The sequence below is a fragment of the Euprymna scolopes genome, chromosome 18 (assembly GCF_053919585.1).
Source record: "Euprymna scolopes isolate OS-2025 chromosome 18, ASM5391958v1, whole genome shotgun sequence".
Taxonomy (NCBI): domain Eukaryota; kingdom Metazoa; phylum Mollusca; class Cephalopoda; order Sepiida; family Sepiolidae; genus Euprymna; species Euprymna scolopes.
This window is the reverse complement of record NC_136499.1, coordinates 116,222,126-116,236,171: the sequence shown is the minus strand read 5'-3', so window position 1 is coordinate 116,236,171 and position 14,046 is coordinate 116,222,126. Positions and strand designations below refer to the sequence as shown.

The 14,046-nt window shown below is 34.7% G+C and overlaps 2 protein-coding genes across 25 annotated transcripts in view; both read right to left on the bottom strand.

Annotated features, from left to right (window-relative positions):
• Nucleotides 1–14,046, bottom strand: part of LOC145297783 (FH1/FH2 domain-containing protein 3-like) — a 760,653-nt gene that overhangs the window by 622,771 nt on the left and 123,836 nt on the right. The gene's annotated exons all lie outside the window — the stretch shown is intronic.
• The window catches only part of LOC145297924 (uncharacterized), a 6,762-nt gene continuing 1,922 nt past the window's right edge, over nucleotides 9,207–14,046 (bottom strand). The window contains exon 2 of the mRNA XM_080144262.1: nucleotides 9,207–10,604. Coding sequence (XP_080000388.1) covers nucleotides 9,542–10,604 — 1,063 coding nt within the window. The 3' untranslated portion in view covers nucleotides 9,207–9,541. The remainder of the gene's footprint in view (nucleotides 10,605–14,046) is intronic.

Genomic DNA, 14,046 nt, shown 5'->3' with positions numbered 1-14,046 from the left:
GAGACAACCCCATAACGATCATTAATGGTGGAACTTGGCAAGAGTTTTGTTATTTTAGAGGTCAACAAGAACTTATTTACATAGGACTTGAAAAGGACTAAGTTATAGTCAGTCGGAAAGCAGTTCTGAGGTATCTTGTTCTACAGGCGGACAGTTCTAGGAAAAAAAAACGCTGTAGATGGAATTTCCGTTTAGTTAAAACACGGATAGACAGTAAGGTAAATTGCTGTCGATTTTTGTAACTAAGCGGGTAATTATGCAAAAGTTTGACAGGGTAAAACCATAGATTGTGGCTCAGTCGAGTGTCTGCTCGCAGAGAAGTGATGGTTATTGGTTATTTTTGTTTTACGGCATATCAACCCTTTTCAGGTTATTTAATGCCGAATCCAGTAATTTTGGAGAACAATTTTTTAAATTTATATATATATATATATATATATATATATATATATATATATATATATATATATTCACTATTTGATTAAAAGCATTTGATTAATATGCAGGAGGGAAGAACAGATGTACATAAATCTAAAACAATGGCAGAATCGTTAGAAAATGACCTCCAGATTATAGTGGAATGGAGCCGTAAATGGATGGTAACATTTAATGCTAGTAAAACTAAGCTGCTCTCCTTTAACAATTACAAGACGCCTCTCCAACCGCCTATATCCACGACAAATAGACCCCTACCTGAGAATTCTACCTTCAAACTCCTCGGCCTAATATTTGCGGGCAATATGAACTGGAACAAATACATAGAGGACATTGCAAAGGCTACTGCAAAGAAGGTGGGTTCCGTCTATGGAGCTGAAGGCTACTCACACCCGAGAGTACCATGTACCTTGACAAGGCCACCATTCACCCATACATGGAGTATTGTTGCCACATCTGGGCTGGTGCATCTACCACTAGTCTCTCCCTCTTAGATAGGGTCCAAAAAAAGAGTTGTTAATCTAATCGGCCCCACTTTATCAACTAAGCTCCAGCCCCTGTCCCATCGCCGCAATGCAATTCTCTATCTATATAAGAGCCAAGTTCGTCCAAGGATGAAGTACTGTTGCCACATCTGGGCAGGAGCTGCTAGAAATAACTTATCATGCCTTGATAGAGTTAAAAATAGACTTCGTAGCCTCGTAGGAGATGCTGTTTTTTCTCTGCCCTGCGACCTCTTTCTCACAGAAGAGATGTTGCGAGTTTGTCTTTCCTTTATCGTTATTTTCATGGCAAGTGCTCGACAGAGCTTCAATCTATGCCCCTCCTTCGCTAAACGTTCACAAGAAACACTCATCTAGCTGAAAACACTATCAATAATCCCCCCACTCTTTATCGGTGCCTAAACCTAAACGTAGATTCCATAAACAAAGCTTCTTTCTTAGAACTGGACGCCTGTGGAACTGTCTTCCGTTTTCCTGCTTCCCAGCTGACTACAATATGGTTGTCTTCAAGTCCAATGTAAACAAGTTCTTGATAAACCGTTCTATATAAGTTAACAAATTTACTGAATTTCCATTACTGACAATTACTATATTGTCCAATTGACTACTGTGCACTCTTTAATCCTTATCCCCGAGTCGCCCCTGGGCCTTGATAAGTGGTGATGCCTATGTAAAAAAAATGTTGCGTCACTGTGCCTGTTTTACAAACATTTTAATGGAATGTGTTCTGATGAACTCGTTCCACTTGTACCCCATCGACGTACATATCCCCGACAAACTCGCTTAGCAACAAGATCTCACCCCTTCAATGTTGATGTCCCTAAATGCCAGAAAGCTTTCTATTCGAATAGTTTCTTCCCGTCGAACAGCTAGACTTTGGAATTCCCTTCCTGCTGCCGGCTTCCCTGACTGTACTGATATGCAGAAGTTTAAATGTAACATAAACAAATATCTTGTTAATCTTTCCTAAACATGGCCCCAAATTGTAGCCACTTACATCGAAGTAGCGATATGCTTTGTAAGAGGTGAACATGAGTAAAAAAAAAAAAGAAAAAAGAAAGGAAAAAAGGGGGAAAAAGCTAGAAATAGACTCATAGTTTTCCCATAATCACCAGAAAAAAACCCAGTAAATCTCAAGTAATCGCCCATGTTGCTCAATTTTACAGAAGTGTAGTGGGTTAAATATGCACATACAGCCTGGAGATTTCCTTCAAGAATAAAACGTAGATGCCTCTTTTGACCGGTATGGTACTTTAACTATAAGTTTATCTAACAGTTTTAGTCTTTGGACAAGTCTTCCATTCATAAAATACACGTAGTTTCTTCCGAGAAATTGTGACGTTACATAAATATAAAATAATTTGGTGTTCTGAGAAAAAATAGACATAATGTTTCTCATTAGATCCCGGGCAACGCTAGGTCTATCTACTGATAGGTTATAAATATTTATGTAGTACATCGTCACAGATCACACTTGGCATGTGGATCACACGTCTTAGTAGATGATCTTCGGCACGTAGATCACACGCCGAATTTAGAATCGTTTATTTCTTTATCTTGGACAAAAGAGGGAATAAAACAGCTGGGTTTTCTTTTCTCGGTTCGTCTTCTCCGTATTGGCTTTTTTTTTTTTTTTTTTTTTTTCTAGTGGACATACCGATGTTTGTGGACCTTTGACTTCGGTGTTAACATGTACGTTCCTCGAATCCGGAGCCCCAGCGTTTTTTTTTTTTTTTTTTTGTCCGAAGCCCCACGTCTTACCTCACTTGCCCCTGCGTACGATAAAACCGATATAATGATAGATGATATAAACAGAGTCGCCGTGATGTCGAATAGTTTCGCTAACGCCTCCTCGGTGAAGAGATATTGAAAAGGGATATTGCTGGAATACGGCTCGGCTAGCAGATGCGTTTCGCAGAGATTTTTTCTGGTTGGGAGGCAGAGGGATAGGCAGGTGAGTGATGTTGAGAGAGAGAGAGAGAGAGGGGTGGGGGGAGGGAGGAGAGAGAGAGAGAGTGGAGAGAAAGGTATAAAAATAAACGAGAAAAAAAATAAAAAAAAGATTTCGGAATGTCGGACACAACCGTCTGAGTAGCCTTCTCGAATGATACGAAAGAAGATACTGCAAAAAAGAGTAGGCGTTAAAGCTAAAGTGATTTACCTCAGGTAGTCGAAAAGAAATGGATTCGCCTTTTAACCTTGAACTTCTGAAATTGGATCCCACAAGGCTACCATAGCGCAGTGCTTACCCCGCTCATATTATTATATGTTATGTTATGTGTTATATGGAGTGTTCGTGCCATCTTCTAATTTTGTGCTTAAGAATGAGAAACACGAAAAAAATAGAACAAAGCCTAGAATAAAGAAAGACTACGACAACCGCAATAACAGTTAGACAATACATTTATCTTATACAAACAGGGAGACCCGACGTTGCTCGGGTTGAATGATGATCAACGAGCAACCTACACTTTACATATTTTTTATTGTTATTGAAATCGTTAAAATCGCCCATTTTCCAATAATATCGATTGATTGTCTGTTCTAGTCAGGGACCCACCTCGGTTGAGTTTATACAATTATTTTTATAAAATCACTTTAATTAAAGTTCAAAAGGAAAAAGTCCAGTATCATGGTTCAATTGTGGTTTAAACAAAAGCATTCATTTCGAACGCATCCCTATCTTATCAAATAACCTACTGTTGATTTTTATGCAACGGACCGTTTTGCTTGTACGGTGAAGAAAAAAAAAAGAAAACTTCTCACATACACTTGTGATGTTAGGCGGTATAAGGGTGTCAACTTTGTTCAGAATCAGAGAGTTACTTTTTTAATCGGATTTTTTTCGATGGTCGACAAGTCGTTTAATGCTCTTCCTTATCTGTTGGGTCCTGGATATGACCTTAAACTATATCCTATGGTGAGGCCCCAGATTGCGGACTTTAGGGGAGTGTCGAGCAACCCCTTAATTGCCATTGCTCCCAGGTCCACTCTTACCCGGTGTAGTAGTACCTGTAAGGGTCCCAACTATGGTTAAATAGAAACTGACTTGAAAACACAAAAAAAAAAAAAAAAAAAATTCTATAAATTTTTTTTTTTTTTTTTTTTTCAAAATCACTGGATTCGGCATTAAATGACCTGAAAAGGGTTGATATGCCGTAAAACAAAACAACCAACCAAAATCCTTATCTATTTCTTAATAGCTAGAATAGTAAGAAATGCTACTGGTGTGCTAAATGTTTTGGTTTCGATTCTAGTTGATGCCATTCAAGTCATTTTTTTTTAATTTGGATATCACTGCTCTCTAGTGGGTGCAATATAATTATTCAATAAAAAATTTGATCTAAATTAATAATTACGAAATCTGCATAAATTAAATATATTTAAAGCATATTTTGCGACCTGGTAGTTTTAAATGTATTGACTAATCTAGTACAAAAACATATTGAACTTTTAGTTCATCCGCTTATCTTTTAGTTTATCTTCATCCACTGCGCAGCGGATAAGGACGTTGAATCTCTACGGTTCCAGGTGAGTATTGTCTGAAGACAGCGGTTTCATTCCTACCTAAAAGCCAGCCATGGGCTTAGTTGGCCAACACGTAGTGAGACGACAACAACTATGGAAGGCAGTAATTGCTGAGGATGTAGTTAGGAGATTCGGAATTCCTATCCCATCACGGTTACCACCTAACGAAGGACAGAGGAATAGTCGGCCGAAACGTCATGAAACAACTAAAAAATGAAGATAATAGTCCGCAATAAATGATAGATAAATAATATAAATTAACCATCTCAGTGATGAATTCTAATTAATTATCAATTCTCATCTCAAAGACTAACATAAAATTAACACTTCTACAACGTAGTGTCCGACAAAACAAGAACAACCTACCTGAATTTTACGAAATACTTCATCCGCTACGGTATGAATACCTGCGGGCAATTCAAGTATACATTTTGAGAGCCTTGTTTTGAATGTACAATCCTATGCTTAACACTATAAATCAATATATATATATATATATATATATATATATATATATATATAATTACGACAATAGGAAGTAGAATTTGATATAAGAAGCATAAATGTAAACCGTAAATTAATATTTTCTTGTAAAATTTATTTTTCGACAGAATATCTCGAACTAAGATAATTAATAAATCCTTATACCGCAGAGTTTTTACGAATGCAAAATTCTTATCTTCAGAGGAAAGAAATATGTTAGCAAATTTATACATATGGCAAAGCTAAAGAATTGCTTGTTTAAGCATTGTATGAAACTGCATTATATGACGGTGGGTATAAAAATGCAAAGAAGTATTTGTAAAATGTTTATAACAGTTAAAAATGAAAAAAAAAAAAGAACGTGCATTTTTACCTAAATGCGAGTTGGGAATAATTTTCACTTTAACCAATTTGGTACCCCTATATGGGGAGCGGCATATATATTGTTTTTTTTTTTAAATATAATTATCCATTGACACGTGTTTCTTCGTCTACAACTCATCAGGCGCTTTTTTGATAGGTCGTAGAGGATGAAAGACGTGTCAGTAGATAATTATATTAAAAAAAAAAAACAATATATATATATTCGGGATTTCTATCTGACAATTGTGCTTTTTATATATAAATTATTATAGCAATAATTATATATAAATCTATCTTTCTCTCTCTCTCATATGAGAGAGAGAGAGAGAGAGAGAGAGAGAGAGAGAGAGAGAGAGAGAGAGAGAGAGAGAGAGAGAATTGCATGATTTATATTTAAATATTTTTCAGTAAAAATATAAAATTTTAAACACAGCTTTATTATTTGATGCACGGAATACACGAAATTTAAGTTCTTTCCTTAATCCATGGATTTTCAATGCATGGCTAATCTCTTCAGAGGAAATGTATATTGACCTATTTTATTTGGCTGGGATTATCTTATATAAAAATATTTTCCCTCAACAATATTCACGACTATAATAATAATATACGAAATCTGTACAAATTAAAATATCATATTTAAGCGTATTTTACGACCGGGCAAAGACAGGGGCCCCACCCCTCGCTAGTTAAACCAAACTTAAAAATCCCTGTTAAAAAATAGTGATGTCTGTTTATACTATTATATGAAAGTCATTTTGTGTGTGTGTACGTGTGTGTATGAGTTCCTTCCTCATAAGTTCCGAAATAGCTGAGCCTATCTTTTGGAAATTTCGCACAATGGTAATTTATATGTCTGGCAGTGTCCTTAGATATGTTCTGTGCAGAAATTCATCCGATAAGTTTCGAAAATCGAAAAAATCCGATCTTAAAAATAGTCTTCTCTTATAGATAAAATATTCCCATCTAAAACTATTTTTACGTTATACCAGTGTAACCTTGGCCGGTGTAACATAACATATTCCCCTGTAAAAATTCCTCTTTTTTATCTATAAGAGAATAAAGATTATTATAAAGATCGTCAACCCCTAAATATCAGCTGATGGGATATTGTAAACAGACGGAATTTGATGAATGGCATTATTATTGTTATTTTTATTTTTTGCGAAGTAGTCCACAGGGTAAATTTGCCTCATGATATTCGTTCTATAATAATCCATACTCAATCTGCATGAATCAAAATATAATGTTTAAGCGTATTGCACAATCGGGCAACACTGGGCGTCCAGTTAGTTTGTTAAAACGAAAAAAAAAGATACAAAATAAAAACAACGATGTGACGAATCAAATATTAAATTTAAGACATTCCCGGGCAACGTTGTATACAGGACAGCTAGTATATAAATAAGTATGGGGGGGGGGGAATTCGTACTAATTTATTTCTGTCTCTGTCGATACAGTGATAAACTCACGTATATGGCGAAAGTACATAATCGTATGTGTAACTATAAATATTTGGACAGTTTCTCGGAAAATCGGGGACGATTGTCCGTGTTTGTATTGGTTTTAGCAGAACGAAATATTTTAATTGGACGTTTCACACACACACACACACACACACACACACACACACACACACACACACACACACACACACACACACACACACACACACGACCCTTCCGCATCCTCCCAGTCAATCTCAACCAAAGACGCAATGAACAGGATTAAATCTTTAATACTATTCGCTTTTAGTTGAACGATTTCTTCCTTTTTCAAAAGACCATATGCTACGAGAAAAGAAATTGGTTTATTTGAACGTGCAAACGAATATATAATATGAAGTGCATATGGCGATACTGCGTGGTGTTTGTTTATGGTTAGGTCTTAGAAACTCGATGCTGAAAGCACCTATGCTGGACAAGATCTCATAATTATACAAGAAGCGTACGCGTCTTGAGCCGAGTTAAATGCACAAAGTGTATATTTTTGCAGTTTTTTAAATGCTTTTTAACGACGAATAAGAACCATGATACAATTCTAGATTATTATTTTTTTTTTACATGGAAGTCACTACCTATCATGGCCAGGAAGCCACTCGGGATAAGGGTTATTGCGTGTACAGTAATCAATGGGATAATATCGCAGTAATCGTTAGTAATGAAGATTTGATAAAGTGTCTTACTTAAGGGGACGGTTTATCAGGAATTTGTTTCTGTTGGACTTGAAGACATTCAAGTTGTAGTCAGGTGGGAAACAGGCAAACGGAAGACAGTTCCACAGGCATGCACTTCTAAGAAAGAAACTTTGTTCATGGAATCTACGTTTGGATTTTGATTTCTTTATTCCAATTTGGATTCAAATCCATTACATGGTTTTGATGCTAGAAAATGTCAATATGCAAGGCTTATGATTAAGGAATCTTAAGAATAAATTAAAATTCAGAGAATTCTGCTTAATTGGTGTCTCATGAGTGTAGATCATGGTTAATACAAATATAACAAGAGTATTATCATTTTCAAATCACAAAACTATATACGCATTTTATGTATAATATATATATATATATATATATACACACACACACTTTTTATTTGTTTTACATAAGCATTAATATGACGCTATACATTCATGTGAAATCTATACAGACACAGATTACTGACTAAGTTTTTTTAGAAGCAATATCGCCTGAAGAGATCTCTAGTTACTAGTAAATGGCTAACCGAAACATGCTCATGAATGTGCAGCGACATATAAATGTTTATGTAAAACAAGTAAAATGCATATCTTGCCCTACTTCGGTATTGAGCACTCTTGTATTAACCATTGTTAAAACTCCATTGAGTTATATATATATATATATATATATATATATATATATATATATATATATATTATATATTATTTTTAAAATACAGACACTCTGATGAGTCGTAGACGACGAAACACGTGTTCGTGGATAATTACATTTTAAAAATAATATATATATATATATATATATATATATATATATATATATATATATATATATACCGCTCCCCATGTGGCGATACCAAATTGGTTAAAAAGGGAAAATTATTCCCAACTCGCATTTAGGTAAAAATGCAATTTCGTAAATAACTGAATTCATTCAAAACATATTGCTAAAACCAAAACAAAACAACATATAATATATATATATATACACACACAAAATCTGGACAAATTAAAATATACTTAAGCGTATTTTACCCACAGGCAAAGCCGTGTGCCCCCTGCTAGTATGTATGCGCACGCACACACAAAAACACACATATATATATATTATATATACAGGAGAGTAAAAAAAAAAAAAAAAAAAATTAGAAAAATCTTAAAAAGAGACGTATCCGGATGATGCAATGCTCAACAATTGAAGTGGGACTTATATAGGAGAGAAACGTGACAATATAAAGATTATATACTAATGCATATATATTTAATCGTTGATTTAATAGGGAGATTACATCAATTAGGGGTGCGAGATAAATATGCTCTTCATATCTATGTATTTCGAAGTTTATATCACCTTAATCACTGTAGTTCCTCTTCCTGCCTCCACATTTACTATGTTTTGCTATCTTCCGGTCACACCACAATCTTTCATTCCTAATGTTGATAACGCTAGACGTAACATCTCTAATATGTTACCTAGCATCTTCTTTCCTCTTCTGATGACATTGAGAAGACGATCACGTGATCGACGTCACAGCGGTAAAAAGAGAATGAGGAAATAAACGTTGTTGCTATAAAGAACAAGAGAGTTGGAGTTTTTTTTTTCTTCTTCTTTTTTGTCCTGGTCTGTTTTGCAACTGAAATTGACACAACGAGTGTTAGTTCTTAGACAAAGTTGCATTGAGACCAACTGACAGAATGTTTTTCTTTCTTTTTTTTTTTTTAAATGTTTTAAAAATAACATTTTTTTAAAGATTGACTGGTCAGGATTTGGGGAGAATTAAATACTTTTCTACTATATTCACTATTCATTTTTTTAAATACAAAAATTAACTATTAAAAAATAATACTATAAAAAGCAAAAAACGTTTACGATAAAAAAACAAAAAATTAACTTTAAACTTAAGAAAACATTTCCTTTTTAAGCTTGACTCGATTTTTCCTAAACATTTATTTTTAAGTCTGGAAAACAAAGCTTGTTTATATTTTAAAAAAGATTGTTGAGAGAAATTTATCAGGTCTTAATTTGTCCTGCCTCAATTGCCATGTCCTAATTTGTCGTGCCTCAATTTGTCGTGCCTCAATTTGTCGTGCCTCAATTTGTCGTGCCTTAATTTGTCATGTCCTAATTTGTCGTGCCTCAATTTGTCGTGCCTCAATTTGTCATGTCCTAATTTGTCGTGCCTCAATTTGTCATGCCTCAATTTGTCGTGCCTAAATTTGTCATGCCTCACTTTGTCGTGCCTCAATTTGTCGTGCCTCAATTTGCCATGTCCTAATTTGCCATGTCCTAATTTGCCATGTCCTAATTTGTTGTGCTTCAATTTGTCGTGCCTCAATTTGCCATGCCCTAATTTGTCGTGCCTCAATTTGCCATGTCCTAATTTGCCATGTCCTAATTTGTCGTGCCTCAATTTGCCATGTCCTAATTTGTCGTGCCTCAATTTGCCATGTCCTAATTTGTCGTGCCTCAATTTTTCGTGCCTCAAGTTTTCGTGCTTCAATTTGTCGTGCTTCAATTTGTCATGTCCTAATTTGTCGTGCCTCAATTTGTCATGTCCTAATTTGTCGTGCCTCAATTTTTTATATCCTAATTTGTCGTGCCTCAATTTGTAATGTCCTAATTTGTCGTGCCTCAATTTGTCATGTCCTAATTTGTCGTGCTTCAATTTGTCATGTCCTAATTTGTTGTGCCTCAATTTGTCATGTCCTAATTTGTCGTGCCTCAATTTGTCATATCCTAATTTGTCGTGCCTCAATTTGTCATGTCCTAATTTGTCGTGCCTCAATTTGTCATGTCCTAATTTGTTGTGCCTCAATTTGTCATATCCTAATTTGTTGTGCCTCAATTTGTCATGTCCTAATTTGTCGTGCCTCAATTGTTCATGTCCTAATTTGTTGTGCCTCAATTTGTCATGTCCTAATTTGTCGTGCCTCAATTTGTCATGTCCTAATTTGTCGTGCCTCAATTTGTCATGTCCTAATTTGTCGTGCCTCAATTTGTCATGTCCTAATGTGTCATGCCTCAATTTGGCATGTCCTAATTTGTCGTGCCTCAATTTTTCATGTCCTAATTTTTCGTGCCTCAATTTGTCATGACTTTACTTGTCGTCCTCAATTTACCATGTCTTAATTTGTCGTGCCTCAATTTATCCTAACTCAATCCATCATCCCCAATTTGTCGTGCCTCAATTGCTCGTGCCCCAATTTGTCGTGCCTATATTTGTCATGTCTTAAGTTGTATTGCCTCAATTTATCACGCCTCAATTTCTTATGTCGTAATTTGTCGTGCTTTAATTGGTCGTGCATAAATATTAAAACAGTCCATCGTTCATCTCTTTAACATCTATGCTTGAGCAGCCGCGGGCATTGATAAGATCTTGTTCATCAGTATAAAAAAACTAAGTAATTCAATGCCCCCCCGCCCCCTGCACTGGATAAACGAAGAGGTAAAAAATGATGATCTATACAAGAACGCAGTCGGCCTACCTAGACATTACAATCCATGTACACACAAACATTTTTTGAAGCATGAACAAATACTGCGAGTCTATTTCGAGAACTGCGAATATCTTTTGTTTCTGCCAAAAAACGCCGCCCAATGGTGAGTTTAACATTTCGACCTTCTACACGTTGTTCTTCACTTACATCTTTAGCCGTACAAGAATTCTTTGCTGTTAAGCCTCGATTAAAAGAGAGGGCGAGTAAGATGATAAATTTCTTGCAAAGAAACCAATAATGTTTCACATCTAAAACAAACAAAAAAAAAAAAAACAAACAAAAAAAAACACTTCCCCAAACAACAAAACAATATTAATTTATTTATTGCGGACTATTATTCTCGTCTTTATTAGTTGTTGTTTCACGACCTTTCGGACAACTATTCCTCTGGCCTTCGTCAGGTGGTAACCGCGACGGATAGGAACTTCGAATCTCCTAACTCATCTCAATAATGAATTTCAATTAAAATAATATATATACCATTCGGTACGGATCCGACTATGGAAGATCAGATAGCAAATAAACGTGGATTTATAAGATCAAAGAATCCAACCTTGATCGCCCTTCGGGGCCCGTGGCGCAATTGATAGAGACGTTGAATCTCTACGGTTCCCCATGAGCATTGTCGGAAGATAGCGGTTTCAATCCTACTCAAAGCCGGCCAGAGGCTTACTTGCCCAAAACCTGGTGAGACGACAACAACTACGGATGGCAGTGATTGCTGAGAATACAGTTAAGCGATTCGAAGTTCCTATCCGTCGCGGTTAATTTTGTTTGCTTTCCTTTTGAGACAGATTTTTAATTCACAATTATGAATCGTTTTACTCAATATTAATATAGCTCTAGAATACCTATACTTATTGAGCTTATTATATATCTACAGTACAATGGGCATTGTTTTCTTTTAAAAGTATTAATGCATTTACTATACATTAAAATAAACTTTGCTCTTTAGACTCCAGGTTTAATTCCCTCTATAATAATAATATATATATATATATATATATATATATATATATATATATATATATATATATATAAGTAATGTGATTGATAATTTAAAATTTAAAAATCAAATTATAATTAAATTAAAAATCCGTTTCATAAGAAGGAACAACAACAAAATCATAATAAAACCCTTCAAAATTTGCTGACGAGGAGACCTTGCTTATTAAAAAACTATATGTAATAATTAATGTCCGTAACTTGATGTCTACCACAATAAAAAGCATTGTTTTCCGAAACGATCGTACAGATAATTGATTTTGTTGTTGTTCCTTCTTATGAAACGAATTTTTAATTTAATTATAATTTGATTTTTAAATTTTAAATTATCAATCACATTACTTAATATTGAATTAGCTCTAGGATATTTACCTATCGAGCTTATTATATATCTAAATTACAACGAGCACTTTCTCTTTCCTGTATTTTAATTAAACTAGTAATTTCACTGTTGCATTGAAATACACTCAGCTCTTTAGACTATTGTTCTAATCTCCTTTATATATATATGTTGGTTGGCCTGTGTCTGTCCCTATATTTTCAAACTATCTCCTTCGAAACTAAATGTCGCAGAGCGTCGATAGGGGCCTCAAATAGTTGGATTTGTTATGGGCCGTTTTTTATGGGTCTTTAGCCGGTTAAAATAGTTTTTAAGAGTTCAAAAATGGGTCACATTTGAAAAAAAAATCGTTAAACATTTTGTACATTCATATTAGTTTATTTTTAATTTTTAATCAGTTCATATGCGTGTTACATTGGTACATAGTAACGTTACCAGCTTTAAATTCTACAGTTTTGGTTTCGATTCTGGCTGATGGCACCCAGATACTTTTTTTTTTACCTTTGAAATCACGACTATAATAATATATACCAAATCTGGACAAATTGAAATATCATATTTAAGCGTATTTTACGCCCAAGCAAAGCCGCTCCCCCCAATGGTATATATTTCCGACTATCAACGGGATGGTTGTAGGTTAAATCCTCGTCTAGGGAAAGCTGCTAGTCTAGCCGCACTGATGTGTTATGATACAACGAAGCAGTACTGTATGTGGACGACCTATATATATATATATATATATATATATATATATATATATATATATGTGTGTGTGTGTGTGTAATAAACTAAATATTTATTTATATATATATTCTAGAAGATGTACCAGCGATGCCCGATATTAAACATAACGTTAAATTTCTTTAAAAAAAAAAAAATAAAATAAAAATAAAACGGAAAGAAACTAAGACATGTGCACGCGAATAATATGTTTTTTTTTTCTAAACAGTTCATTTCTTGTAGGTAAAAAAATACTGGAGATGTGATTGAAACCAGAACCTAAACTTAAAGACGGTTCAGTACGATAGCCATTAATGTAGCTTTTCACAGTCCTTAAAAAGTGCGTTCAAATTTACTTATTTTTAATTTAATGTGGACGATTCGCGCATGCGCAGTCGTGAAAAAAAGATAAAAATCCCACGATCCCCCCGGAAGTACCAATTTTTAAAAAATTTTGATCCCGTAGCAGACGTTTTTTTTTTTTTTTCGGATGAAAGCCAATTAAAAATTTTCGACATGTCCGAATATCCTATATAGCAAACCTCAAGTCTGTAGATCAAAAATTTGTTTAATATATAAATAGAGAAGTGTCCACACACACACACACACACACACACACACGCACACACACATTTTCACTTCCGTGTCTGTGTGTCTGTCTGTGTACATTTCCCTACGCAATAACTGTCAATTTTTAGTCTACAGACTCAAAATTTGATATACAGGGTACTGAGATTTTGGAAAATGTATGTGATCGGATTTCGACCAGACATTTGGCTGTTAAGGGGTCAAAGTTCAACGATTTGACTTTTGAGAACTCTACCAAACTCCTCCGACAATTTGGAGTCTAAACACTTGAAATTTTAGATATATGTTCCTTGGACATGAGTCTAAACACTTGAAATTTTAGATATAGGTTCATTGGACATGGATCTAACTTAATAACTTGATTTGAGACCTTTTTTTTTTTTTTTT